Genomic DNA, 26,408 nt, shown 5'->3' with positions numbered 1-26,408 from the left:
TCTGGCCGTGTTTGGAGACTGCATTGGCAGGGAGAAGCAGGAGGACCTAACAGTTGGGAGACTCTTGAGGTAACAGGTGAGGAGAGGATGGCCTGGAGCAAGGCAGTTGTGAGAATGAAGAGACCAGATGAATGACTGGCTATGGGGACCCGAGGACAGGGGTGAGGACTGGCAGGATGGCCAACCTGGCTGATGGGGAGAATGATGATGCTAGTGACGGAGAGGGCCCGGATGTCAAAGCACTGTTTTACCTGGGACCCACCTCTGCAAAGAACATCTTGCAGAACCCCCCAGTTGACAATGGAGGGACTGAGCTCAGGTAGAGCTGGACAGCGTCCTTTAGAATTGACTGCGATGGCTGATGATTCTTGTAGAAGATAAAGAACAAGATCTAGGCAGGTAATGATCAATATGGTAGCCACTGGCTATTTAAATTTAATTTAGGTAATAAAATAAATTCAGGTTCTCATCCTGTCTGGCCACATTTTTTAAGTGTTCAAGTGTGACTAGTGGCTACTGTTTTGGGCAGTGCGGTTACAGAGCATTTTCATCATCACAGAAAATTCTATTGGGCAGCACTGGTCTCTGTACCTACAGATAACTAGGGGACCTGCAGGGGGAAGTGGAGCAAGAGGAGGAGAGAGAAGGAACAATTGAATTAAGAAAAAACGTTGCTGCTTCTCGGACTGTTCTCAAAAGAAATGGGGTATTTGGATCTTGGATTGAATTTACTTTTTTTCCTTGTGTGGTAATGATATTTTAGTAAAAGCTCAGGCCCCACGTCAGTGGTAGGCCTGGCTACAAGACATTGAAACTGAGGCCTTCCCTCCTATCTTGTTTTGTAGATATGGGCCTTTAACAGGTCTTGGTTGGCCATGCTGTTTGAGAGAGCCTTAAGTTAACCATGGGAAAGGAAGACAGTAACCGTATGAAGCAGATAACTTATCTTTGTTAAGTTGAGGAAGCAGAAGCTTAGAGAAAAGTCAGATAACTTTCTCAGGGTCCTACACCTAGTAAGTGGCAGGGCCAGAAATGGAACCTTAGTCTGACTCCAAAACCTATTTTACATACATAGCTGAAAATAAAAAATAGTGCTGGATATATGTGTGAGTGTGTGTGTATACATATATATAAAATAATATACATTATATTATTTTAGCTAACTTAGAAAGTGCCTATAGGCAAAAAGAAAAATCCTGTCACTGGGAAATGACTACTATTGACATTTGACGTATACTCTTCCACACTTTCCCATGTGTGTGTATGTGTGTGTCTGTATAAATGTAAATAAATGTATGTTGGTAAACATGTGGTATACATGTGTGTAGACATACACTCCAGTCATTTCTGGTGCATGTAGCTATGTCAGGCTATGCTCTTCACTCCCATCCTCAGTCCTTTATCAGCAGTTCAGAAGACTGAAAAATTTTTTGTAAGCTTGGCCCAAGCCCAGTTTGGCAGTAAGACTTGCCTGACTGATCGGAGACTATTTATAGGCTTTATTTATCTCACAAAGTGTTGCTACTCATAAATCGCACTGTGGAAATATTAAGGTTTTTATTACTGGGCATTGGCTCAGACTCTGCCGGGAGTGTTGTGTAATAGATGGTGCAGGTAATGTGTTATCGTTCTTAGATCCCTCCCAGTTCTGAATTCCAACACGCACTGAGCCCGGAGGATTTCAGTAAAGGGCAGGGGATCTGATTCATGCTTCATAGCTGCTCTGGCTCCGGAAGGAGCCCGTAGGGTTGTCGTTGTCTAGTTAGTGAAGCGTGTGAGAAGGGTTTTGGTTGTATAAGATGTTTAGTGCAGTGCTCAGAATTTGCAAGAAAAATGGAACAGTTCCATACTTTTATACGTGCAGATGGAGCTTCACTTGTTACTCTGGTTGACCTAGTAAGTAGACTCTTACTGGGAAGTGCTTTCAGTTGTAAGTGTGAAAAGTGGTCATCGAGAAAGCACCCAGAGATGGCATTGAGCTTTTGCCCTGTTGTTCAGTGTGTGTGTGGTTAGCGACTGCTTGGTTTGTTCCATATGTTATGGTAAGTGGGGTCCATAAGAAAAAACATCAGTCCTTGCTTAGCTAAGGAGGTAAGGCAAGTAAAAAGAGTTAAACCCAGTTGTAATTTTCCTATGATAAATGCCTTGATAGAGGGAAGCACTGGGTATATGAGAGTCTAAGGAGAGGACCAGAGAAAGCCTTTTGAAAGAGATGCCTCCAGAGCGGAGTCCTGAAGGATGAGTTTGTAGTTCACCGCATGTAGGTAGGATTGAGGGGTGGTCGGGTACACCTAGAGTCAGGAGTAGGGTGAGGAGGCAACATCTAAAAGTCATTTTGGTGTGACTGGATTGGGTGTGTGCGGCTGGATTGGAGGTGGGAGTGGGTGGTGGGAGATGGGGCTGGAAAGGTAGTCTGGGGCTAATTACACAGGTCTTTATGTTACAGAACAGAGAGAGCTCATCCACCTGGCACTAGCAGAGCCAAACACTAAACACTGAGAATTACTGTGGGGCAATATTGGCTATTTTATTATGAATGGTGCTGCTCGGGAGAACCGGAAGCCAAAGCTCAAAATCCTGAACTCCTTAATGGTGTGTGGGTTGCAGGGTGAAAATCTCGAGATACCTTGGGTTAGGAGTTTGGGGTCATGCAAGGAGCTAATCAGAGGTGATGTAAGGGCAGTGAATCATTTCTTCAGGTCTTGAGAACAGCCCTGAGGTCTGTTCTGGCATCCCTCTGTCTGGTTTCATGGAAAAGTAGCCAGGGGTGGTTCCACCTTAGGGCTCAGGAACTGAAACATAGCTCAAGATGTTATCTTCAGCCTGCTAGAGGTCCCCATTGTGTGACCATTAGTCAGGTCCTGATTACTGAGGTAAAAGCTAGGTCTCTGAAGCATAGAGAACGAGAGTGGTGATTTCTAGAGCTAGGATTTAAAACGAAATGTAATCAAAGCCATAAGGACCCTCAGTTTCATTTGCATGTAGTACTCCAGGGCTTGGGTTTTAGTCCAAAGGTGATGGAGACTATTTAGGGATTTTAGGCACAGGAACGGCATGTGCAGATTCGTTTCTTCTAGGCATTGGCATAATGGATCAGAGGGAGTGAGAATGGAGGCAGGGAAATCACTAAATGTGCTTTCCAGAAATATTCAGGGCCTAAGCTAAGGCATGGCAGTAGGGGGTAGGGAAGAGGGTGAGGTATAAAAATATTTAGGAGAACCCTGGCTGGTGTGGCTGAGTTGGTTGAGCATTGCACTGTAAACCAAAAGGTCGTGAGTTTGATTCCTGCTCAGGGTGTGTGCCTAAGGTTGCAGGTTCAGTCTCTGGTTGGGGCACTAGGAGAGGCAACCAGTTGTTCTTTCTCTCCTTCCCTTCCCCCTTCTCTAAAATCAATAAACATGTCCTCAGGTGAGGATAAAGAAATAAAATACTTAGGAGACAGGATTTATAGGACTTGGTGACAGAACATAGGAAGAAGGGACAGAGCGGGAATGGGGAAGCAGGAGAGTAGGAAGGACAGGAAGCTGTGGCCAGAGAGGGGCTGTGTGATGGCAAGTTTGGTGAAGAGCTGCTGACAGCCAGCTTCCGTGCCAGATTCAGGAGAGAAAAGATTCCGAGAAGACTGCCTGTAGCTGGAAATCCCCAGACCATGCCTTAAAGTTTCCATACACAGCGTGGGGAATGAAGGTGTGCCAGGCCCTGCTGGATGGAGTCCTGAGACAGACGCAGGCCCGCAAGGCATCTCTGCAGTCAGTGCGCTTCCCACTTACGGACCAGCTAAGCTGCCTGCGTGCCCTTTCAGTCTGGCCCTCAGTAGGAACTACTTAAAAAAAAAAAAATCCTGGGTCCTTGGAAAGCACTGACATGCAGAAAGAGCCTTTGCATATTCTAAAGCCCGATGAGATATTTACATTAAAGTCTCTGCTTTATAGATGAAGAAACTAAGACCCAAAGAGAGGAAGTAACTTGTCAGACAGGAGAGTAATGGTAGAGCTATTAACTTAAGTTTCCTGATACTTTCATGCACTTAACACATTGAATACCTACTGTGCACCAGATGCTGGTCCAGGTCCCTGGGAAATAGCATAAAGATGACAGAGTCCTTGCCTCGTGGAGCTTACATTTTAGTGGAAATAGCATCCAATAAAGCAATGAGTATATTAATATGTAACGTCAAATGGTATTGATAGGAGGAAAAATGTTAATAGCAGATTCCCCAACTGTTTGCTGATGTACCCTGGGGCAATGCGGTGAACTCACAGGGACGCTGGGACATTGAACATTTTGAAGGTAAATGCAGGGACAGGTGAAGTCTTCTGGAACACCACGTGTAGCTTAAGGTTATTCAGTTTCAACATTAGATGGTGCTGCATTCCTTTTGATATTAGCATCATATCATTTAAAAAAAGATTTTATTTTTAGAGAGAAGGGAAGGGAGGGAGAAAGAGGGAGAGGAAACATTGGTGTGAGAGAGAAACATCGATTGGTTGCCACTTGTACGTGCCCCAACAGGGGACCAAACCCGCAACCCACGGATGATCCTTGACCAGGAATTGAACCTGCGACCTTTTACTTTATGGGATGACACACAACCAACTGAGCCACACTGGTCAGGGCACATCATATCTTTTCGAAGGTGGGTTTTTGGTAGCTGCTGTGGTCAAAAATAAGTACGATGACAAATCAAATGTGGAGTGTTGTGTGGTGTCCAGTCCGGCTCCAAGGTTTGAGAATTCTTCAGTACCCAGCACACACACACATCTCATTTGTAATTAATGGTGGTCATTTAAAATGAAATAGAATTATTATTTTTTCTAATTATGTGTATTATTTTTTCATACTGCCACTAAGTTAATAGGGCTTAAATACCTAGTGATTCATTTGCCCTTAACTATTTAAACAGAACTATTAGTTTTTTTTTTTTTTTTCTTTTGGCTGAGAAGTACTTCAAAAATAATAATGATAATTGCGACAGTAAGGGTGCTGTGAACTGGGAAAGTTCAGGAACCTTTGGTGTAAGGCGCTGGAGCGATGTGGGGCAGTGGGACCAGCTTGGATCGGGTGTTTGAAAGAGCTTCTGACATTTGGGCAGGGAGCTGGGTGAAATGGAGTGAGCACTGTGGGGACCTAGAGGAGAAGCATTCCAGGAAGAGGGACCAGCAAGAGCGAAGTCCCTGAGTTGGGAATGAGCTTGACATGTTCCAGGAACAGCAGAAAGAGAAGTGCTGCAAAATCAGATTGAGCGACGTTTAGCACAGAACACAGTGGGCGACTAAGAGAGGCGTGGATGCCAGGTGAGGTAGGGCCCCATCAGTTCTCTTCAGGGGTTGGATCCTCCTCTGAGTGCCTGGAAAGCTCTTTGAAAGTTTTAAGCAGAGAAATAACTTCATCAGATATAGTGATATACTTATTTCCCATTCACTCTGGCTGCTATCTGGAAAACTTACAATAGCAGTGTAAGTGTAGAAGCTCAAGAGCATTTAGGAAGTAGCTACTGTAGACTTGGTGGGAACTTGCAGGTGCATTTTTGAAAGTAGAGCTTGCCTGAATCTGCTGATGAATTGGATGTGGGTGTTAGGGGGCAAAAAAGGGAGTCACCAGTGAGTCTTAGTTTTTAATTTGGAGAGGCTGGCTGAGTGATGGTGGCATTTACTGATATGATAAGACTAAGGGGGAAAGCTGACTGTAAGAATCTGGAGCTTTTGTCCAGGCTGGAGATGTAAATGTGGGAGTGATCAGCATGGGGGTGTTTTTTAAAACAGTGAAATCACCTGCATGAGAAGGAGTGTGGCTAGAGAAGAGGTGATCCCAGGACCTTGACTGAAGTCATTCCTGCGCATGAGGGGTAGGTGGTTGGAGAAAGAGAGACATCTTCAGGGACTAAAGAAAGGACTCACTGGCCCTGGCTGGCATGGTTCAGTGGATTGAGTGCTGGACTGTGAAGCAAAGGGTCATCGGTTCGACTCCCAGTTAGGGCACGTGCCTGGGTTACGGGCCAGGTCCAAAAAGACTTTATAGTAATTACTGGAGGAAGCAGTGGTCATCTATCGAGTGCTGCCTAAGAGGCAGAAGTGGAGTTAGCTGGAAACTGGGAGTTGAGCACTGGACTTGGCAACCGGAAGGTTACCAGTAACTTAACACAAGCCGTTGCAGTGGAGTACAGCAGGTCCCTGAATAACGTCATTTCGTTCAACATCGTTTCATTCCAACATTGATGAGAAGAAAAATCGATTCCTGGCCAGGGCTGCTGTCTGTGTGGAGTTTGCACGGTTTTCCTTCAACATCCTGAAGACGTGCATGTGGTGAACTGGGTGTCCAGACTGCCCCAGGCTGAGTGAGTGGGGGTGGGAATGAGTGGCCCTGGAAGCGGGTCCTGTCCACGGTGGGTTCCCACTGCAGGTTCCCACCTTGCTCCCTGAGCTGCTGGGTCTTCAGTGAGAAATTTTGTGATCAGAATTATGCCATAGGAACTTAGTTCTTATTTATGTCAATTAGCCCATGGTAAAGTGGGTTTCCTTATATGTCATTTCCAAGAACCTACTGACAGAATTAAGGACTTACTCAAAGAACATATATGAAGGACCCGTGGACACGGACTGTGGAAGCAGGGGGTGGGCTGGGTGGAGGGAGGGCGAAGGGAGAAAAGTAGGACAACTGTAATAGCATAAACAATAAAATACTAAAAAAAAAAAAAAAAAAAGAGGAAGTACTTACTGTAATGGGGAACAGAGGCCCAGCTGCAGAGGCTTGAGAAGAGAATCAGAGGTGAGGCAGAGACTGGATAAGCCTTTCAAAGAGTTTTGAAAAGTTCACTCCCTAGTATGACTTCAAAAAATGTTATTTTTGAACAGTTTTAGGTTTTCAGAGAAATTGCGATGATAGTACAGAGAGATCCTATATATCCCACACTCGGTTTCCCCATATTACATTAGTTATGACATGTTCTTCACAATTAATGAACCAATATTGATACATTACTATTAGCCAAAGTCACATTTTATTCACATTTCCTTTGTTGGTACCTTATGCCCTTTTTTGTTCTAGGGCACCACCTTAGGCTTCTCTAGGCTGCGACTATTTCTCAGACTCTTCTTTTTTTTAAAGAGAAACATTGACTTTTTTTGTCATTAGATGTGGGTAAGGGGGCAAAAAAGGGAGTGAACCCATCAGTGCATTCATTGGTTGCTTCTCGTATGTGCCCTGACCAGGCATCAAACCCACAACCTTGGTGTACTGGGATGATGTGCTAGCCAGCTGAGCTCCCCAGCCAGGGCCTCTTCCTTGGTTTTGATGGCCTTGACAGTTTTGAGGAGTGCTGGTCAGGTGTTTGTAGAATGAGCCTCCATTTGGATTTGTCTGGTATTTTTCTCACAATTAGACTGGGGCTATAGGTTGTGGGAGGAAGATGACAGAAGTGGAGCAGCATTCTCATCACGCAAAAGTGTATCATCAGCACCGCTGTTGCTGTGAACCGTATTCACCGGGCTGAGGGCCTGTTGGTCAGGCGTCTCCACTGCAGCGAGCCTTTCTCCTGCCCTTGCGTACTCTTGTCTTCGGAAGGATGTCACTGTGTGTAGCCCATACCTAAGGAGTGGGGAATTGTGCTTCCTCTCCTGGAATGCAGAATATATACCTAAATTACCTGGAATTTTTCATAGGACTTTGTTTCTTCTCTCTATTAATTTTTTATTATTTATATCAGTATGGACTGATGGATATTTTATACTTTGGATTATAATCCAATACTGCTTTATAACTTTGTTGCTCAAATTGTTCCAACTACCTTTCAGTTGGCTCCTGTGTCCCTTTGACATACCCTGACCACAGTGGGTTTTCTGTGTTTGTTTTTCGAGCACCGTCTTATTCGCTGGTACTACCAAATGTGCCAGGCTCGTCTTTTATATTTCTTGCCGCATTCCAGAAATAACTATCTCAAGGAGCCCTGGATGCTTATATTGGAGAATGGTATTAGAAACCAAGACCTGGACACAGAGTGTGGCCGTTGCTACCAGTGTGTTCTTGCTTCTAGGCCCCCCTGCCGATACTACAGGATGCTCCAGACTAGTGCAGTGACATTGGGGGTAGGAAGACAGTGATTTGAGAGGCATTTAGGAAGCACGATTGAAAGGCCTTGGTGATTCATTGGGGGTGTTGAAATGTAACTCTTTTCTTTTTAATGGGTAATGGTCTTTATTTATAACTTTATTGGCAAAAAAGACGAGGGATAAGTTTGTAAAACAGACCATCACGGGGCATTGCAGCTGATCCTGTAGGTTACAGAAGTTTCATTTTACTTGTTCATCTAATTGTCCAGAGACGTACAACACTAAATCTGCATGTGCAGTTTCCTTTGTGAAGTGCAGTTCTCATATTTTAGGCAGTCTTTTACACGTAGAAATACAAAGGAAATAAAATCACCCACTAAAAACTGCATTAAATAAAGGGTATCTTAAATTTAAATTTATGTTGTTCTTGTAGTGATGTGGCTGGAGAAGATCAAAAGCTGGCAAAGCAGTAACACTTCCTACTTGAGTGGACAGTTAAAAACAACCAATCATTTTCTGCAATGATCATATTTTCAATTCATGAACTACTCTGAACTTACTGTGAGATGTAGCCAAAGACAAGACGTAGGGAAAATATTTCTTTTGGAGGAGACTGAGCCGTCCAAAATCAGTGTGGGAAATAAACATCCAGTTGAAGAATTCTAGGTGGAAAAAAATTAATGTCCATTTCAATTCATGCTGAGCTGGCTTCATTTTTTTCCATTGACTTGTTTGATGTCATTCTTCTAAATCAAGCATGTTTAATTCTTCTACTTAATCCACATCTTTCCCCTGCCCCATAAAAAGATTTTCATCAACAGGAACAGCACTGATGACTCCATTTACCTGCCCTCCCCTTAGATGCCCTCTCCTAAATCACTTCTTTTTTACTTAATTATCATTCTATTCCAGTTCCAAATTTTCCCCCTTTTCCCTCCTCTACCCAGCCCACCCCCCTAAATCACTTCACTGTTTTCAGTCCTATGTCTGGAAGATTCACTTAATTTGTTTTCATCTTTTTCTGAAGTACATGCCCTGAATCGTTCAGGACTGGCTACAGTAGTACCTGTCTCATCTACATCTCTTGGGATGGACAGGCTTAAATCTATGTCATTTATGTTCACTGAAGCATCAGCCTCATCACCACCTATTCCTTGGGTTGTAGTGGGTATCATCTGCTTCCTTATCATCACTAATCAGTTCAGGACGAAATTCAAACACCTCATGATCACTGATCACTAATGCTTTCCCTGCTTTGAAGTCTGCTTTCCTTTCCACATCTTGCTTAAGCTTGTCAGCCTTTCCTTGTCTTTTCCTTTTCTTCCACGGAAGAAAAGGTTCGAGAGTAATTTTGGTAAAATTTGGAGTAGGGCGGAACACTCTTCAATTAAATTTTCTAATGAAATCTTTCTATTTATCTTTTCTCAATACAAATCCAGGAGAAAGTGCACGAGGATACATGCAAATATCTCCCCCTCCAGGGCATTCCCTAAACCAGCCACATTTGTTTTCAATAGTTTCAAGGAAATGCTTGAGTTTTTGTGCTTCTTTTAAAGATTTTATTTATTTTATTTTTTAGAGAGGGAAAGGGAGGAGAAAGAGAGGGAGAGAAACATCAATGTGTGGTTGCTTCTCGTGCGCCCCCTACTGGGGACCCGGCTGGCAACCCAGGCCTGTGCTTTGACTGGGAATCAAACCAGGGACTCTTTGGTGTTTAATCTATTGAACAACACCAGCCAGGGCTCACTGTGCTTCTTGTTCACTACTTCTAGTTTTTTCCCCCATCCCAATCAATTATCCATAGTATCTTTGTCACGTTCTTTGTCTCTTGGATCAATGTAAACAAACACTTCCCTTCTCACACTTCCTCTCCAGAGTGAGGTCATGAGAGAACTTACATTTATTTGCACCTTTTTGAGCAGCAACTAGGGGTTTGAACAGCTCATTTAGCTCTTGCAATTCTTTCTTCTTATCTTTCTTCAATTTCTTTTCAGCTTCCCTTCATGCTACCTGATGTGGATTTTGTTGACCAAATGTAACTTGATGAGTGACAGCCTTGATAAACTTCTGTTGCTTTGTTCCTTTCTTATTCTTTAGGCCAAAAGCTTTGTCTTTGATAATCTTTTTTTCCTGCTCTGCCTTTTAGCTGCCCCCATCCTGAGCCTGTTTCCTGGAGGGCATTGCGGAGACAGGTGGCACCAGCCAGACTTAAGCACAGCTTAAGGAAACCCTCAAGGTATCTGACCCTGTGGGTGGAGGAGGAAGACATGGGCCCTGTCTTTATTTTCCTGTTTCAAATGATTGTGTTTTCTTTGCAGCTCTAAAGTTTGTTTTTCCTGGTTCATGTGAACTCATGGTTAAAAAGTCCATGTTTAGTGATAGTCCTCAGAACAAAATTCTTCAGTGATGTTTCATGCCTCTGGTGCTCCTTATAACTTGTGTACGGAAGCAGCATCTCTCTGTGGCCTCTTCATGCTGTTCCCTGTTGACAAGAGATCTAGGTTTTAAGGTGCAGAGAAGCTATTGGCAGATAAATTTCTTTTTTTTAAAGTATATTTTATTGATTATGCTATTACAGTTGTCCTTTTTTTTCTCTCCCCTTTATCCCTCTGCCTGCATGACCCCCGCCTCCAGTGATTTCCCCCATAGTTCATGTCCATGGGTCATACATATAAGTTCTTTGGCTTCTCCATTTCCTCTACTATTCTTAACCTCCCCCTGTCTGTTTTGTGCTTACCAATTATGCTTCTTATTCCCTGTACCTTTTCTCCATTCTCCCCTCTTCTCCCCGCTGATAACCGTCCATGTGATCTCCATTTCTGTGATTCTGTTCCTGTTCTACTTGTTTGCTTAGTTTGTTTTTGTTTTTTAGGTTCAGTTGTTGATAGCTGTGAGTTTATTGTCATTTTACTGTTCATAGTTTTTCTTAGGGTAAGTCCCTTTAACATTTCATATAATAAGGGCTTGGAGATGATGACCTCCTTTAACTTTGCCTTATTTGGGAAGCACCTTATCTGCCCTTCTGTTCTAGATGATAGTGTTGTGGGATAGAGCAATCTTGGATGTTGGTCCTTGCCTTTTTCATGACTTTGAATACTTCTTTCCAGCCACTTCTTGCCTATAAGGTCTCTTTTGAGAAATCAGCTGACAGTCTTATGGGAACTCCTTTGTAGGTAACTGTCTCCTTTTTTTGGCTGCTTTTAAGATTCCTTATCTTTAATCTCAAGTAATTTAATTATGATGTGTCTTGGTGTGTTCCTCCTTGGGTCCAATTTCTTTGGGAATCTCTGAGCTTCCTGGACTTCCTGGAAGTCTATTTCCTTCACCAGATTAGGGAAGTTTTCCTTCATTATTTTTTCAAATAAGTTTATCACTTTCTTGCTCTTTCTCTTCTTCTGACACCCCTGTGATTTGAATGTTGGAACATTTAAAGATGTCCTGGTGGTTCCTAAGTCTCCTAATTTAAAAAATATATATTTATTTTTAGAGAGAAGGGAAGGGAGAGAGAAAGAGAGGGAGAGAAACATCAATGTGTGGTTGCTTCTCGCACGCCCCCTACTGTGGACCTGGCCTGCAACCCAGGCATGTCGCCCAACTGGGAATCAAACCGGTGGCCCTTTGGTTTGCAGGCTGGCACTCAGTCCACTGAGCCACACCAGCTGGGGATCTCCTAAATTTTTTGAATTCTTGTTTCCTCATTCTGTTCTGATTGAATGTTTATTTCTTCCTTTTGTTCCAAATCTTTGACTTGAGTCCCTGTTTCCTTCCCTTCACTGTTGGTTCCCTGTACATTTTGCCTTCATTCACTTTGCATAGCCTTCACTTCTTCCTCTATTTTGTGTCTGTACTCAATCATTTCTGTGAGCATCCTGATAACTAGTGTTTTGAAGTCTGCATCTGATAGGTTGGCTCTCTCCTAGTTGCTTAGTTCTTTTTCTGGAGTTTTGATCTGTCCTTTCATTTGGGCCATATTTCTTTGGGCACACCTGTTACATTGTAAGAGGCAGAGCCTTAGGTATTCACAAGGGCGGGGCAACTCACTTCTCTGCCTTGTGGCGCTATATGTGTGTGGGGGGGTCAGAGAGGGAACAATGCCGCTTGCTCCTCCCTCTCCCCGCTTTCAGTCACTTTCCTCGCTATCCACAGCAAATTGGGCCCTTCTGGTGCTGATTCCCAGGTGAGTCTCTCCATGATCTCTCCTGTGAGGCTGGGAGTTTCTCCCTCGGCCTCAACCCCGACAGATTTTTACAGCCAGAGGTTTTGAGGCTTTAGTTTCCTGCGCTGGAACCCTGGGTTGCGTGGTCTGTCTTGCTCCCCAGTTGTTGCTCCCCAGTTGTTCTTCCCGGCTTACCTGCACACAAACGTGGAACTGCCTGGTTCGCCAGTCGCCATCTCATCTGCCCAGTCTGTCGCCTTGCTACAGTCCCCTCCCCCGGGGCTGCCTGTGTCCACCCCTCCTACCAGTGTGGATGAAAGTTTCTTCTTTAACTCCTTGGTTGTTGGACTTCCATACAGTTCAATTTTTCTGGCAGTTCTAGTGTTTTTTTGTTTTTAAATTTGTTGTTGTCCTCCTTTTGGTTGTGTGAGGAAGTGAAGTATGTCTACCTATGCCTCCATCTTGGCTGGAAGTCTAACTTTCTATAATTATTAATTTTCTAATGATCTCGTTTTAACAGCTTTCCTCAAATAGTTCTTTGTTGCAAGTACTTGGGCCCTTTGTTTTTCAAAGGCAATTTGTTGACAGTGACAAACTCTTCTCATCCTCCAGGGTAGTTAGGCCCTTTCCAGTATTAGATATGTAACTCTTGCCTTTTTCTTCCTTGGAATTGAAGTCTCCTTTGCAGAAAGTGGTCATGTGATCACTGTCATTTACTTTATAATGTGCTGTGTGGCTTCAGAGTGCTTACTCACATGTCAGTTGTTTGATATCTACAGTAAATCTGTGAGGAGGGTAGGGCAGGTCAAAGTACTGAGATTTGGAGAGGTGAAGTGACTTGCCCGAAGTCAAGGGACAGTAAATAGTAGAGCTGGTGACAGAACTTAGGTTTGCAGATAAGTTAGCTTTATTCTTTCTGTAATGCACTCTGTCTCCAAGAAAAGGGAGTCAGGCTTGCTGTGAGTGTTACGTTTTCCGCAGTAAAGACGTCCAGATGAAATCCCTTTTCCCCTCTTGGAATGCTCTGTGGGAGCTTCGCCCAGACATCTGCATAGGCCATGCGTTTGAGCAACGTGTGGACTACTGATAACTCCTAGTATGATACGAGAAGCTGCGGCCTGCACGTTAGAGTGTGTGTAAGTATGTTTTAATTCCTTCCCTGTCCCCTTAGGTGGTTCTCACTTGGATGATTTGAGGCCAAATGGGAAAGGCCTGTTTGTGGACCAAAGCTCCCGGGGTCATGATAAACCAGACAACTTGCTCACAAGGTAATGCAGCTCTCCTTTCACTGCTGGGTCTTAGGACTGAGTTTCCCTCGGTTCCTATAGAACTGAAACCATTACTCTGCATGATGTATGGGATAAGTTGTCCCAGGGTAGCTGGCCTGAGAAATGTTGGATATTTACTGAGCCCTTAGTGTGTATGCCAGCACCATGCACTTACACGGATTATCTTATTTTAACCTCAGAGGTAGGTACCATGATCTTTTCTGTCTTACAGCTAAGGAGACAGGTGAGAAGAGAGATTACATTGCTCACCCAAGATCTAGACCTAGCAAGTAGCAGATCTAGGATTTGAAACTGGCAGCCTGACTTTAGCTTAGAAATGTAGAAGATTAGAAGAGGTGTTTTGCTTTTTCCCTCCTATTATTTCAGGTGTTTCCTGACTGTGAAGAGTTGTCTTCTTTCCATTTTTATTTACTCCTTTCTTTTTTCTCATGTGCCGTCATACTCAGTCTGCACTGTAGTTCCCCCTACTGATCACAGCCAGGATCTTCTGGTCAAGATAATACTCACTTGTGTCAGTAGTTTAATTTTGTACTTAAGAACTTTAACTCAGTAGCCTGATCTACCATTCTCAATTCACTTTTGAGCCTTCTCGGTACACATAGATCCATTTTTTTAACTGTCATTTGAGGATATATTTTTTTAAAGTTCATTTTAGGGATGGTGTGAGGGTAGGGGTGAAGAGAGGGAGAGAGAGGGAGAGAAACATGGATGTGACAGAGAAACACTGATTGCCTCCTATACACACCCCGACGGGGGATCGAACCCACGACCTGTTGGTCTATGGGACAATGCTCCAACCACCTGAGCCACCTGGCCAGTGCCACATAGATACAGTTTTACATGGCCTTAATTAATGCAGGGCAGGGCAAATAGGTTTACAGTTGTTTGTATAGAAAAAAATGTAATAATTAATAAATAGCAGTAAAAGAATAAACTCTGTGTTGCACCCCCACACACAACTGTAAACCTGTGTTACCTCACCCTGTATGTACATGACCGGAATGATATCAAACACTTATGTGGCATTTATTTAGTGTCAGAATTACTTCAGATGCTTTACATACCTCAATTCACTAAATGATCTTCAACAAAAGTTTCTGGAGCTATTATTAGGATTCTGTAGATGTCAGATTTTGTTTAACTTTAAAGTTGGCAGTTGAAGAATTTTTAGTATAACTATTAAAACTACACAATAGGAATGAGATATAAATTCTCATTGCCTTTTTGGGGGGATTATTCCTTTGGAATAGAGATACGGCAGGATTACCAAGTCAAAGGATCTGGATTGTTCCGTAGTCTTGTTATGTGAGGCGCCCTGTCACCATCCAGCTGGATGAATCCTTGATGCTGGGTCTCATTTTTCTCATTTGAAAAAAGAAGGGCTTAGATTGGAATATCTTCAAGGATGTTTGGAATTCTCTGAGTTTATTATCAGAAAATCTCTGGACCAATGGACAACATAATCAACAACATAGAAGTAGTGTTGTTTTGGCAAGTAAGTTTTACTTTAGCCTCCTTTGGTCTTCTGTGACTTGGATGCTTGTGTGTGGAAACTTCTAGCTTTATATTTATGCATTTTGTGCTGAAAGACTCATCAAAATATGATAAAAAACATTTTTTTTCTTTTTTTTCCAGACAGACTAAATCCAGGTCAGAAATGACTGACATGGTTCGCTCCTCCACCATCACAGTATCAGACAAGGCTCACATTTTGTCAATGCAGAAGTTTGGACTGAGAGATACAATAGTGAAGTCACACCTGGTGCAGAAAGAAGAGGATTATACCTACATCCAGAACTTCAGGTAGCTATCTGGGTCTTAGATTGTTTTCAAAGGAAAATGGTCATTCAGCTCTCTGAAATTTAAGTACTTTCCCCCATCCCTAACACCCTGGATTTGAAAGCAAATCCTACTACAGAATGTCCCCCATCATGTTCTAACTGAGTGATTCCTTTCCCTCTTCATTAGTGAGCCTTCTGTGCCTTCTCTGACCAGGCCCTGTGGTAGGTGTGGTACGGTGGGACTGCCATAGCCTGTAGATAGTTACAGGAATATTTGAAGAGCTGTGTGGGTGCAAAAGAAGGAACACCAGCCTGACGTTGGCGTATCCCCTGGTCATTCTGGGTCTTTGAAGAAAGTGATTTAAATTGAAGTTAGTAAGATGAAGTTAGTGTTTGGTAACTTTCTAGACAAGATTACTGAATGTTAAATGAATAAAGATTGTATGATTCTGCTAGATCTTTTAAAATTACTGCATTGTGACCATAAGACAAAGTAACGTTGCTTCTAGGGGTAGAAGTAGTCCATTGTGGTGAGTACTGCTGTTGCTTTCCTTCTGAAAGTAATTACCAAGGTACTTTTCATTATTTTCACTTGTGTAGCATGCACAGGGTAAAGAATCAGTTTGTGGATTATAGCTCTCCAATGGCTGTTAAATCTAAGTAGGAATGTTCAGAGTAGGCCTGTATTGTTTGAAGTTATCACAAAAGCAACAAGTGTCACAGCAGACTGAAGTCACTGGTCTAGGTTAGATGTGGTATTTTTTATGTCATAAAATTCTACTCCAGAGAGGCTGAAACCAGCATGAAATGTTTTCCCCTGTTGTCTCCATAGTCCTCCCAACTGACTGACTGATTCTCTTTGGCGACAGGTTTTTTGTGGGAACATACAATGTGAACGGACAGTCCCCCAAAGAATGCCTCCGACCCTGGCTGAGTCATAGTACCCAGGCCCCAGACGTGTACTGTATAGGGTGAGTGCTTCTCTTCCAGTCGCCTTTACATGCTCAGAAACGTATAGCTGGGGTTGAAGGGATGGGGACATGCATACGGGGTGGGCCAAAGCAGGTTTATAGTTGTTGGTATGGAAAATAACTCAATAAGTAATATAAATAATAATACAAGAATAAACTCTGTTTCACATGCAACTGTAAACCTACTTTTGCCCATCCCTGTATATACCCAAGCCTTCACAGCAGGTGAAGGAATTGAAGAATAAACATGTGCTTAATAACAGCTGCTTCTCTGTTTGATGCTCTTCCTCCTGGTAAACACATTTCTGGCATGATGAAAATAATGTGCCTGGCATTTACATGCTAGTGTTGACTTTTTAGTATAATCCTTTGTTAAAATCACTGCACCTTGAACTGACTTGCATTACTTACACATTTCCACATTTTGTTGGTCACATAGCAAAAATATCTTTTGCCAGGGAAGGAAGGTTAGCTTTAAAAAAAAAAAAGTCCCATCAGTCATTCCTTTTGTTTTACACTTTTTGTGTTCCCACCACTATACTGGGCATTGTTGATGGCAAGGGGGCAGCAAAGAAGCCTGTATGGTAAAGTGGAAAGGGCCGAGGATTTGGGACGTATGTAGACCTAGGTTTGAACCCATTTGCCACTTGGTGCTTCTGTGGGCTCGTGGGCTCAGATGTAAAATGCAGATGCTTCCAACTGCGTCACAGGCTGGTTGTGAAGGAGAAATGGCCAGCTGCCTGTGAAAGCACTGGTAAGTTCCTTAGCATTTTGACCCTCAGCTCTAAGAATTTGTTTTTCTTTCCTCTTCAGGGTCCTGCAGTTTAACCAGAAAGCTAGGATTTACACACCCAAAAGAATCTGAAAACATGCCATTTTGCACATTACCTTTCTCTGCTCTCTGACTGCTTGCTTCTCCTGACAGGTTCCAGGAGCTTGATCTGAGTAAGGAGGCCTTTTTCTTCCATGACACCCCAAAAGAGGAAGAATGGTTTAAAGCTGTGTCAGAGAGTCTTTATCCAGATGCCAAGTATGCGAAGGTAAGAGAGGAGTCAAGGACCTTGAATTTCAGGTTGTCACGCAGGGAAATTCTAAGACAATCTTTCACTTTTTTCATAAGCCAGTCCTAATTATCCTGCTATTTCACTTCTAGGTCCTCCCTAAGAGGCACCTGTGGGTGGGAAAGATTTAAGTCTTGGCACTTACAGGCTGTTTAGGTTGTCACATAACATGTTAAGTGAGTTGAACAAGTGATTACCCTGGGTCCTAGTGTGGAGAAGGAGATAAAGTAACACCCTCAGCCAGTTTTCAGACCACGTTTCCTTTAGGATATTTATTCCTGCTGTCACCCTCTGTTCAGTACCGTGACCTGAATGTTGGGCTCTGTTTTCCAGGTGAAGCTCATCCGACTGGTTGGGATCATGCTGCTGTTATACGTCAAACAGGAGCATGCAGCGCACATCTCGGAAGTGGAAGCTGAGACTGTGGGGACGGGCATCATGGGCAGGATGGTGAGTTCTTGCTCGTGTGTTTGGCACTCTGAGGGCCTGGATCCCTCAGGTTTTGACCCCGCTTCTCATGATACTTTGACTGCATGTGTCCAGTTTGAGAATGCTAGTATCACAAGGTGAACTGTACCCTCAAGCAGGACTAGACCGAGCACACCATTGAGAAACCATATTTTGGGGAACTGCTGGCTGATTTGCCCAGCTATCAGAGATCCTTGTGTTTGCTCCACACGAGCACCTCTAGTTTATCCTCCCATGTAATCCGTGGAATACATTGCAGAAACTATATTGGGTCACAAAGGAAGAGAAAGAATGCTGGTGAAGATGTGCGTTTTCCTCTTCTTGAGGCTGTGGAAGCCCTGCTTTTAGGTTCTACCGCAAGAGCTCTCAGCTTTCTGTGGAGACGGGAGAGCATGTAGCTCTCCTGTGGTGGAGTGGAAAGTGAACTCAGCTTTGCCACGGACGGGCTAGTCATTCTGCCCTTGGATTTGTTTTCTTACCTGTAAAATACAGACAATAACACTGCTTTACTTACCTCACAGGATTATTGTGAAGACTAGTTAAGAGAAAATCTTCAAAGTTTGCAGGTTTAAACGACTAACGAGGAGGCGGTGAACTGGATTTCTTTGGGCTCCTTTCGCAGGGCAACAAAGGAGGAGTGGCGATCAGGTTCCAGCTCCACAACACCAGCGTCTGCGTTGTGAATGCTCACTTGGCAGCCCACACCGAAGAGTACGAGAGGAGGAACCAGGACTACAAGGACATCTGTTCTCGAATGCAGTTTTGCCAGGTTGACCCAAGCCTTCCCCCTCTCACCATCAGCAAGCACGAGTGAGTCTGGGCTTCAGGCCCAAACAGGTCACCGGTGGGCACAGTCGTGGGCTCTCTGTTTTGTGAGGGAGGTAGCTGGGGGAGGCCTCCCACTGCGGGAGTGGGAGCTCTAGTCAGCTCCCAGTTACACGTGGATCACGCCCCTTGGGAATGCTAGGTTTCCTAACTTGCCATCTGGCAGACCTAGAATTGTTCTCAAATCATTTGTCCCTGGAAAATGTATAAGATTCATTGTAATATGGGTCTGCCTTGATACAACATCACAAGGAAAACAGTCAAGAGTGATCACCTCAATTCCAGGTTTTAGAAGTATGTTTCAGCATTTTATACATAAGTTCTTTCCAGTACCATATGTAGTGGAGGGTGACTGCATTTGGCTGCCTTCACTTAGTCTTTGGTACCTCAGCTTTATAAAGAGACAGTTGCAGCTGCCAGGAGCATCTTACGCTAATTTTTGTCTATCCTCTTCATTTCGTTTATCTCTAAAACTTCCTCTATGTCTACATTTAAGGGATCTTAGAATTTCAGACTTGAAAGTAACACTTGAAGCTTGTGCCACTTCTTTTGTAAAGAGGAAGAAGCCACTGGGGCTGTGGTGTCTGCCAGGGAGCGTGCAGAGTCGAGCCTCTCATCCCGCCTGCCGCCATGGTGGAACTCTCTTGAGCTCACCGGTGTCCTAGAAGCTTACAGGATGGCTTTTCTTCTCCAGGGAACCTAGCAGGGAGTGTGTCTTCCCTCTTGCTAAACCTGCAGCATCCTCGTTTGTGAGGCTGCAACTTGCATGTCACTCTGCTTTCGTGTTGGGGTGTGCGTGCTGCTGTGCAGACTCTCCAGTGCCTTGGTGCGTAGCTTCTGATAGAGCGGCACTGGGCTTCAGGGGGGTGTGCAGTGTCATCGAGGAGCACTCGGTTATCTTTTGGCCCAAAGCATCAGGTGTGATAAAACACCTGTCGCACTCTGCACAAAGAGCCAACCGATGCTATGGGGGTGGTTGAACCCGGACTCTCCTGTAAAGGTTGCGCTTTGTTTCAGAGGAACTCAGGTCTAGAAACAAAGGCTGAAAGTGTGTTTTGTGGACGGGAGTGTGCATGGAGGCAGAGGTGACTTTGTGGCATCATCTCGTTCCGGGTCCCAGGGTGATTGACAAGACTCTCAGTACTGGATCTTTTTTCCTCTTCCCAAGAATGAAGTAAATTATTTTCTTGCTTTTAGATCCTCTTACACTGTCTTTGCAACCATACAATAATAAATAGTCAAGGAAAACGCAAGGTGGTTTTTAATTAACTTGGACCAAGATAATTGAGTAAGCAGCATGTTAGACATGGTATTAAATAGGATAACAAGAGAGAGAGATTTCCTGAGCAGCTACATTGCTTTCCCAAGAGGCTGAGTCTCAGGGGCCTTCTGTGAGAAGCCCGCTGGATAAGACGGGTAATGTCCCTGCTAAACCCTGTGATCTTTGTGCTCTGTCCTCACAGTGTGGTCTTATGGCTGGGGGACCTCAACTACAGGATAGAAGAGTTGGATGTGGAAAAAGTGAAAAAGCTCATTGAAGAGAAGGCCTTTCAAACCCTGCATGCGTATGACCAGGTACAGATGGCCACCTGTGCCCTTTCAGGCAGCTGTCCCCATACTGTGAGGGCACAGGAAAGCTTGGCTTCTAACTCTCAGCCTCCTCTTCCTTGGCTCGGGAGGTTCCCCTGAGGAGCCGATGTCTAGTCATGGCTTTCTTTCACCTGCATTTCCCTCTTCCATAGTTGTCCCCCTACTGGCTCGGCCCTGGAGGTGCCTAGTCTCCCTTGGGAGCAGGATCATGTCCTCTGTCTCTGTCTCTGTCTCTTTCTCTCTCTCTGTCTCTCTCTCTCTCTCTCTCTCTCTCTCTCTCTCTCTCTCACATGTGCTCATTCATTCATTCAAGTTGGGACTAAAAGAGCACCAGACTTCTCATAAATAAGATACTTGATATATTTTATTTTATTTTTATACAGGGTCTGGCAGAAGTAACACTTGCTTGAGTGTGGTTGGTAGGGTAATAATATTGGTGTACTAATTTATAGTTTCTTCTTTTTAAAAAAATATTTTATTTATTTATTTTTAGAGAGAGGGGAAGGGAAGGAGAAAGAGAGGGAGAGAAACATCAATGTGTGGTTGCCTTTTGCATGCCACCTATTGGGGGCCCGACCTGGCCTGCAACCCAGGCATTTGGCCTAACTGGAAATTGAACCCACGATCCTCTGGTTCGCAAGCCAGTGCTCAGTCCACTGAGCCACATCAGCCAGGTAATTTATAGTTTCAATTTGAACATCTCACCTAAACTGTCATATGGTATGCTTGAGTGTGATATTGTTATGTTACTGAATTATACGCTTATGATTTTATAATTAAAAGGAGGTGTTATTTGTGCCGGACCCTATATTTTATTGATTATGCTAATACAGTTGTCCTGATTTTTCCTCCTGTGCCCCCCTCCACCTAGCACTTCCACTTCCTCAGGTAATCCCCCCACCATTGTTCATGTCCATGGATCATACCTATAAGTTCTTTGGCTACTCCACTTCCTATACTGTACTTTACATCCCCATGGCTATTCTGTAACTACCTATTTGTACTTGTTAATCCCCTCCCCCCACAACCCTCACATCTGGCAACCATCAAAATACTCTCCGTATCCATGAATCTGTCTCTGTTCTTGTTTGCTTAGTTTGTTTTTTAGATTCAATCGTTGATAAATATGTATTTTTACCATTTTATTGTTTATAGTTTTGATATTCTTTTTCTTAAATAAGTCCCTTTAACATTTCATATAATAATGGTTTGGTGATAATGAACTCCTTTAATACTTTTTTCTGTAAAGCTCTTTATCTGCTCTTCAATTCTAAGTGATAGCTTTGCTGGGTAGAGCAGTCTTGGCTGTAGGTCCCTGCTTTTCATGACTTACAGTATTTCTTGCCAATCCCTTCTAGCCTGCAAAGTTTCTCTTGAGAAATCAGCTGACAGTCTTATGGGAGCTCCCTTGTAGGTAACTAACTGCTTTTCTCAGCTCCCTTGTAGGTAACTAACTGCTTTTCTCTTGCTGCTTTTAAGATTCTCTCTTTATCTTTAACCTTTGGCCTGTTAATTTTGATGTGTCTTGGAGTGGACCACTTTGCATCCATCTTGTTTGGGGCTCTCTGTGCTTCCTGGACCTGCATGTCTATTTCCTTCACCAAATTAGGGAAGTTTTCTTTCATTATTTTTTCAAATAGTTTTCCAATTTCTTGTTCTTTCTATTCTCCCTCTGGTACCCCTATGATGCAAATGTTGGACCTCTTGAAGTTGTCCTATGGTCTGCTTATACTATCTTCATTGTTTTGTATTCTTTTTTCTTCTTGTTGTTCTGATTGGTTGTTTTTTAGTTCCCTATTTTCCAAATCATTGATTTGATTTTTGGCTTCATCCACTCTTGTTTCCCTGTAAACTGTTCTTTATTTCATTGGTGTATCCTTTGTTCCTGACTGGATCTTTTTTATGCTGTTGAGGTCCACTATGTTCACCAAGCATCTTCATAACCAGTGTTTTGAACTCTGCATCTGATAGATTGCTTATCTCCATATCGTTTAGCCCTTTTTCTGGAGTTTTGATCTGTTCTTTCATTTGGGCCATGTCTCCTCATTTTGGCAGCCTCCCTGTGTTTGTTTCTATGCACTGGGTAGAGCTGCTTTGACTCTTTGTCTTGGTAGTGTGTCCTAATATAGTGGGTGTCCTGTAGGGTCCAGTGCCACATCCTCACCATTACCCATGCTGAGTACTCAGGTGTGTCTTCTATGTACACCCTCCTCTTGGAGTTGAGCCTTGGTTGCTGTTGGCAGATCAATAGGAGGGTTTTACCCAGGCCAGTCAGCTGCAGGGATTGACTGTGACCACTGCCCACCAATTCTGCCCTCCGTGGAGGATCAGCTGTGCAAGGTCAGGATAGTGGTGCTCCGATGTGGTTTGTAGCTGACCAGTGGGTACACTGGCCCTGTGGTTTTCCGGGTGGTACAGGCCAAGGTCAGCCCCCATCTGTGTTTAGCCTGGGACCGCCTTGCCTGAGCTGTAAAGCATCTGAGATGGCTGCTACTTATGTGGGGCTTGGAGATTCCCAGGTGAAGCCAAGCTGTGTGAATCTAGGCTGGATGCTGCTAGTGTTGGGCCTGGGGCTCACTGAGGCCTGATGTTGTTTGCATGAGAGGATTCAGGAAGTTGTATGAGCTAACCTGGTGTGGGGCTGGGACTCCTTGCTCCCAAGGTATCCCTCTCAAATTTTTATCCACCACACCTAGGTGAGGGACCAGCCTATTCTGCGTCCGCATCCCTCCTACCAGTCTGGATGGACGTGGTTTCTGTAGTTCTGTAGTTGTTGGACTTCCATTCAACTTAATTTCTGACAGTTCTGAGTGATGGTTGTTCTGTATTTCAGTTGTAATTTTGATGTGGTTGTGCAAAGAGGGTGAGCCATGTCTGCTGCGCTGCCATCTTGACCAGAAGTCATGACACGTGGTGTATTTTAAATGATTTACTGATTTGTTTTGAATGTGCCTCCTGTTCCCCTCTCTTCCTCCTCCCCAGACGTGTCCAGTGTGAATGACAGCTCTTTTTCCTGAGTGGTTTTCTTCACTCCTGGTGGGAATTGGTTCTGTGACCTGCTTTTCTCTCCCACCATTGTTTGGGTTAGCATTTCTGTCTGGGAGCATAAGCCATTTCACAGGATAAGAGAAATCAGTTTCTCTCTGACTTTCTTCAGGCTCCTCCTAAGTAGATTGAAAAACGGTTCCTTGGTCAGTTTTGTTCAGAATGTTACGGTCCTTTTTCTTTTTAGTCTATGCCCCCACTTTAATAATCATTAGTCTAAATCTTTCCGTTACCTTTTTTCCCCAGTACAGATCAGTTGGAGGGGAAAAGCCTTCAACTTTATGTCTTTCTCTATGTAATAATATTTTTATGAACCCATTTTTTTCTCTCCAGCTGTTTTCATTGGTAAATTACTTTTATTCTCTTTAATCCCCATTTCAGCCCTAACCCAGTTTATTCTCTTCGGTAACTGCCTGTTCATTGCCTCTGTATTCTGGACTGAGGCATTCCCATTTCCTCGGGAGTTTAATGCTCATCTTCTCTTACTTTCTTTTTTGGTGTTTCCTCCAGTAAAAGTACCTGTTTTATGTATTCTCTGCTTTCCAGGTGGTTTTAAGGTCTATATATACCCATTCAAGGAGCATCAGCTTACTTTAATGCCTACGTTTTTATTATTTCCTGTTGCTTTTTCTTTAATAGTTTATATTAGGAATTCACATTTTGGGGAATTTGGCAACTGCTACCTTCTACGTTAGAGCTGGCAGTTCTTCACTAGTCTGCTTAGTACAAGCTGAGTGCTGGGGGCGCAGAGAGGCAGGGGCACCTGTGTTTTTTAATCTCTTGCTGAGAGTGTGATTTGGATGGAGCTCGTGGAATTACTGCATTAGGAAGCTGGCTAGCTGTTATTGTAATGTGTCAGGCACTGTTCTAAGTTGACAGCGCACATTGCCAACAGTCCTGTGAAGCAGATTCTATTGTGAATCCAAAACTTACACGTGGGGAAACCAAGGCACACAGCTTCCTTTGGTTCATATAACTAATTGGACAAGCTTCTTTCAAAAGTGGTTTTTAATGTAAATTAATTCATAATTGGTTTGGTATATTTCTACTATATGGAGGGTCTGGCACAAATAACGCCCCCCCCCCCCCCCCTTTTAAGATTTATTTATTTATTTTTAGAGTGAGGGCAAGGGAGGGAGAGAGAGAGAAAGAGAAATGTCAGTGTGTGGTTGCCTCTTACGTGGCCCCCCACTGGGAACTTGGCCCACAACCCAGGCACGTGCACTGATTGGGAATGGAACCAGCGACCCTTTGGTTCACAAACAGTGCTCAAGCCACTGAGCCACACCAGCCAGGGCAATAACACCCCTTTTTTTATTACAAAATCTTTTATTACAAAATCATAAGCATGTAATTCGGTAACATGACAATATCACACTCAAGCACACCATATGACATTTTAGGTGAAATGTTCAAATTAAAACTATAAATTAGTACACCCATATTATTACCCTACCAACCACACTCAGGCAGGCCTTCCTTCTGCTGGACCCTGTATTTCTACATGTGTGGAAGCTCCCCTTTGCTTTTTGGACTGTATCTTTCCAGACTCTTTCTGTGCAGTTTTATCTCTGTGTAATTGGAACAAGTATGCTATACAGATGAAGCATTTGTGCCTAGAAGGGAAAAACTCTTGCCTGTTGGTACATAATCCTCATAGGGACATCTCAGTAAGATGGTACTCAGGCCCCTTGGATGTAGGCTACTCTTGTATAGAAGCAAAGGAAAGGTTAGCTTGCTCATATTTCTGGAAGTTACTTAACTCAAGATCTCACAGAGTAGCTTTGTCATGGGCCTAATCCCTTTGGGTTAGGGTTCAAATTTCAAATTAATTTCCTTTCCTCTGCTAATTTAGGGTTTGACCTTTTTATTCTGAGATTTTTTTCTTCCGTCCTTTTGTATAGCTAAAGATTCAGGTGGCTGCAAAGGCTGTCTTTGAAGGCTTCACAGAAGGCGAGCTCACATTCCAGCCTACGTATAAGTATGATACTGGCTCCGACGAATGGGATACCAGGTAGGTCAGAGGCTGCTTCAGAGGGTCGAGCAAATGGAAACCCTGAAATTTCGGGAAGCACCTGCCCTCGTGGGCCTAAAGAAGAAGATAGGTTTACTGTGACTTCTTTCCCACGTTTGGTACTCGGGTTAAACATTTTCTCTCAGTATCTGCTCCTTAAGCAGCCTACCTTCCTTCATGTTTGTTTTTTTTTTGACTGCCTTTTCCTTTGTTCCTTAATAATTTTTGTGACTGATTTACTTTTATGCTATGCTTAGGGTGATGGGTCCAACTAACTTAGCTTGTACTTGGTCATTGCGTGGTAGTTCATATATTAGTGCCTATGGTGTACCATGCCCTATTCGATACATTTTGCTTGTATTATTTCATTTAATATTCTCATTTTCTAGATCACGGAACTGAGGCATAGAAAAATTTAAGAGCCTTCCACGTAGGCAAATGTAGAGCCAGGATTTGAACCCAGGCAGTAGGAATTCAGAGCCTGTTTCAACCACCTTTTTTTCAGAATCATAGAGTACTTACTGTCAGATTACCTTTTGACTCTCACTTCATCCCCATAGGAGGCTAAAGAGCAGGGAATCATTCTGAACAGTGTTTTGGATGATCCACAGGATACGTGCTATCTCTTGGTGTGCCTGAATCGCTCCTGCCCCCTCAGATCACCGGACTGCAGGGACTGGAGGGCTCTGCCCTGCCACTCTCCAGCCGAGACGGGGTGCTGGCTAGGCAGTGCGTGCCGCTGTGCCTGTGACGGCCCCAGCCTGGACTTTGCCTTTCAGTGAGAAGTGTCGTGCTCCTGCCTGGTGTGACCGGATCCTCTGGAAAGGGAAGAACATTACTCAGCTGAGTTACCAGAGCCACATGGCCCTGAAGACCAGTGACCACAAGCCTGTCAGCTCAGAGTTTGACATTGGGGTAGGTGGGCTGCTGGTGCCAATTGTAATCGTTCCATAGGGCATAGTAGGTCCTCACAACCAAGGCCACTTTTATCTTTCTGGCGTCTTCTTCCTCCCTTGAATGCGATTAGCTCCTTTAAAAATTGTTTTAATTTCAGTCCATGGCCAAACCATGCAGCATGCACCTGCTCTCATCTGGTCTCCAAAAAATTGTTTCAATTTCACTTTAATTCATAATTGCTTTGGTATACTACTGCTGTATGTTTC

General features: G+C 43.7%; 1 protein-coding gene and 1 pseudogene across 4 annotated transcripts in view; one reads left to right on the top strand and one right to left on the bottom strand.

The window, feature by feature from the left end:
* INPP5B (inositol polyphosphate-5-phosphatase B) overlaps positions 1-26,408 on the top strand; it is a 51,073-nt gene that overhangs the window by 15,298 nt on the left and 9,367 nt on the right. For 2 of the 4 annotated variants that reach the window (XM_045190854.3, XM_053920487.2), the window contains 9 exons: positions 13,373-13,469; positions 15,126-15,293; positions 16,141-16,242; positions 17,168-17,282; positions 17,637-17,753; positions 18,394-18,581; positions 20,060-20,171; positions 25,136-25,245; positions 26,025-26,160. In XM_045190854.3, the coding sequence (XP_045046789.2) occupies positions 13,373-13,469; positions 15,126-15,293; positions 16,141-16,242; positions 17,168-17,282; positions 17,637-17,753; positions 18,394-18,581; positions 20,060-20,171; positions 25,136-25,245; positions 26,025-26,160 (1,145 nt within the window). Of the gene's footprint in view, positions 1-10,191; positions 10,282-13,182; positions 13,338-13,372; positions 13,470-15,125; positions 15,294-16,140; positions 16,243-17,167; positions 17,283-17,636; positions 17,754-18,393; positions 18,582-20,059; positions 20,172-25,135; positions 25,246-26,024; positions 26,161-26,408 lie in introns of all 4 variants that reach the window. The other 2 variants (XM_053920489.2, XM_053920488.2) reach the window with 2 other exon arrangements.
* On the bottom strand, positions 8,534-10,226 carry LOC112299368 (zinc finger CCCH domain-containing protein 15-like; annotated as a pseudogene).

This window comes from Desmodus rotundus, chromosome 3, assembly GCF_022682495.2.
Source record: "Desmodus rotundus isolate HL8 chromosome 3, HLdesRot8A.1, whole genome shotgun sequence".
Lineage (NCBI taxonomy): Eukaryota > Metazoa > Chordata > Mammalia > Chiroptera > Phyllostomidae > Desmodus > Desmodus rotundus.
The sequence above is the reverse complement of the archived record's forward strand: the minus strand, read 5'-3'. Positions and strand labels throughout refer to the sequence as shown.